At 57.5% G+C, this 2,855-nt stretch overlaps 1 protein-coding gene across 1 annotated transcript in view; it reads right to left on the minus strand.

Moving 5' to 3' along the window:
- Nucleotides 1-2,408, minus strand: part of LOC123044424 (zinc finger protein ENHYDROUS) — a 3,767-nt gene extending 1,359 nt beyond the window's left edge. The window contains exons 1-4 of the mRNA XM_044467161.1: nt 2,023-2,408; nt 1,525-1,927; nt 1,038-1,411; nt 17-809 (exon numbers count right to left, since the gene is read on the minus strand). Coding sequence (XP_044323096.1) covers nt 17-809; nt 1,038-1,411; nt 1,525-1,927; nt 2,023-2,113 — 1,661 coding nt within the window. The 5' untranslated portion in view covers nt 2,114-2,408. The remainder of the gene's footprint in view (nt 1-16; nt 810-1,037; nt 1,412-1,524; nt 1,928-2,022) is intronic.
- Nucleotides 2,409-2,855: the final 447 nt, after the last annotated feature.

Genomic DNA, 2,855 nt, shown 5'->3' on the forward strand with positions numbered 1-2,855 from the left:
GCTGCTCTCGATGAACCTGTCTTGAGGTAACCGGGATTGTGTTGAGCTGCTCTCGATGAACCTGTCATGAGGTAACCGGGATTGTGTTGAGATGCTGTCGATGAACCTGTCTTTAGGTAACTGGGATTGTGTTGAGCTGCTGTCGATGAACCTGTCTTGAGGTAACCGGGATTGCGTTGAGCTGCTCTCGATGAACCTTCCTTGGGGTTGCTGGGATTGCATTGAGCTGCTCTCGATGAACCTTCCTTGAGGTGGCCTGGATGGAGTTGATGAGGAGGAACTTGCAAGACCAAACTCCTTCAAGAAAGATGTGCCTGCTTGCGAAGCTCCAGCCTCAGCAGCCTTCTGCAGGAGTGCAGTGGCAGATATGTGCGGTGCTGGTGGTGGAGCAAAGGTGCCGGGGTTGCTTGCATCTGTCTGCGGGAACAGAGAGGATGGTGTACCTATTGCAAGGCAAAGGAAGGTGGGATCAACACCGATAAGATCACGCAGCGATCTACTCTGGGGAGTTGTGCTTGTTGTGGCTGATGCAAACAGCCCCGCAAATGTGCTAGTCGTCGTTGCTGGCGCAATGGAATTAGATGCACTGCTGACTGTGCCACAACTGGTGCTGCTGCCATCTGTACCAATGGCATCCGAGGGCGAGGGGAGGAAACAAGGAGGCATCGGGGTATCATTATCTGGCAAGTTGGAGTCTTCTAGTTCAGCGCCGTCGTACTTATCAGCTTCCTGGAAGCAAACATCTTCATCTCGCTTATCTTCCTCCTCTTGCTTGATATCCACAATTGGCTCCACAACCACCACTGGCTCTGTAACATATAGGCACAGTACGGAAGAACAAGTCACTCGTCATTGTTGCCTAAATGATCATAAGACTAGCTAAATTGGGAAAGAAACAAGACTCATGTATTCCTTTTTTTTTGTTACAGTAATAACAAATAAAGATGGATTTAGGGAGAATGACTTTGCTATAAATCTAACATAGTCTATGAATAGATAGTAAGACAAACACATTGCAAAATGCAAAAGAAGCATACCATCCAAATTTGGCACAACTGCCACCATTGGCTGCTGCTCCTGTGGCGTTGGAGATGTCGGCGTTGGAGATGGCGACGGCGGAATCCGCTGCTGCTGTGGCTCCTCCATTGCTGCCTCAACGTTCTGCGGCTCATCCACCTCGGCCACGGCAGAAGTCTCATTTTCATCTTCTCCCCCCTTGTCCTCCTCATCCTCCTTTTCCTTGTGCTTATCCACATTCTCCTCTTCTTTCTCCTTGTCCTTGTCCACATTCTCCTCAACCTCCTGCAAATCAGGTGGCCGAGGCGAAGGCGGCGCCGGAACAGCAAGCACTCTGCCGGTCTCCTCGACGAGAGCGCCACAGAAAGCGCGATGTGTCACGAAACTATCCCTCCTGAATCAAGCCAGCACGCCGACTGATGAATGAAACAAAAGCACAAACATTTGCCCCTCAAGGGAAGGAGAAAGGAGCATCGAAATTGGGGGGAACCGAGCTGGAAGCAGTACCTGGTGAAGAGTGTGCCGCAGTCACAGCGATACTCGCGGGTGCCGCAGGTCTTGGCATGGGCCTTGAGGTCGGCCTGGACGGCGTAGCGCTTGCCGCAGCGTGGGCAGGCCCATCGCTTCTCGCCGTGCTTGCGGCAGAAGTGCTTCTTGATGCCCGTGAGGTCCCCGAGCGCGCGGGCGGGGGAGTGGTGCACGCAGCCGGGCTCCGGGCAGACGTAGACCCTACGGCGCGGCGGCGCCGCCCCGGGGCCGCGCTGCCGCAGCCGCCACGGAAGGTTGTGCCCCCGGCGGTGGAGCTGCAGGTTCTGGTCCCTCTGGAAGCCCTTGCCGCACACCTCGCACACGAACCGGTTGGTCGCCATGAGCGTCCCCGGCGACAGCGCGATCACCTCCGCGTCCGGATCTGCACAAGCACACGGAAACCGACCACCGTCAGACCAAGAAAGCTCGCGCGAGCCGTACCAACCACCCCGCAAAACCCGAAGCACGCGGTCTCGCCTGGCGTCCCGGGGAGGTTCCTCTTCTTCTTGGGCGGCGCCGGCGTGGCGGCCGCCTCCGGCTGCTCCGGCTCCGTCGGATTGGGCGGCATCCCCGGTCGATCTGGCGCCGCGGCCGCCGCTCCGCTCAGCTCACAGCCCTCCAGCTGCCCCTTATCGGCGCCCAGGCGACCCGCGTCAGCGAACGGAGGGCGCGGCGGCGGCGGAGGCGGTGGACGGAGGATTTTTTTTCTCTCTCTCCTCCTTTCTTCGCTTCTTCTCTGGCTGGCTGGCTGGCTTGGCTTGTCTTGCTTTCGATTGGGGGTTGGGGGTGTGGGGAGATGGATGGGAGTCAGAGCGGCCGCGGCATCGGATGAGGCGTTGGCGTTGGCGTTGCGGTGCTCGCTCGGGTGGGGTGGGGTGGTGTGTGTACCGCGCGGTGCCAATCCGGCACGTTGGCTTTTGGGTGCGGGGTGGGTAGCGTCCCCTCGCCGCCGTCGGATTCCGCGCCGTGATTCGTGCGCACGTGGTCTCGCCCTGCCGTTTACTGCCCTGCGGGGACACCCTTTTTGGTGGCTAGCTTGCCCCCTTTTAAATCCAGCCCCACACCCCGAGAAAAATCGCCCGTGTCCAATCGCCTCCATCACTGTGCCTTCTCCCCCCTCAATTCCACGTACCTACGTATGGTCGACCAGCTGATACCGCCGCAAGTACTGTACAAGTACTACCAGTACTAGTACAATTATGTTATACACCAATGAGATGCTGCTGCTGCTACTACTACTTGGTGCCTCGGAAAAATTGCTGGGATGCTACTGCTCGGCCCCTCAAAAAAATGGCTGGGATGCTTTGTGG

The sequence above is a fragment of the Triticum aestivum genome, chromosome 2B (assembly GCF_018294505.1).
Source record: "Triticum aestivum cultivar Chinese Spring chromosome 2B, IWGSC CS RefSeq v2.1, whole genome shotgun sequence".
In the NCBI taxonomy this organism is placed as follows: domain Eukaryota; kingdom Viridiplantae; phylum Streptophyta; class Magnoliopsida; order Poales; family Poaceae; genus Triticum; species Triticum aestivum.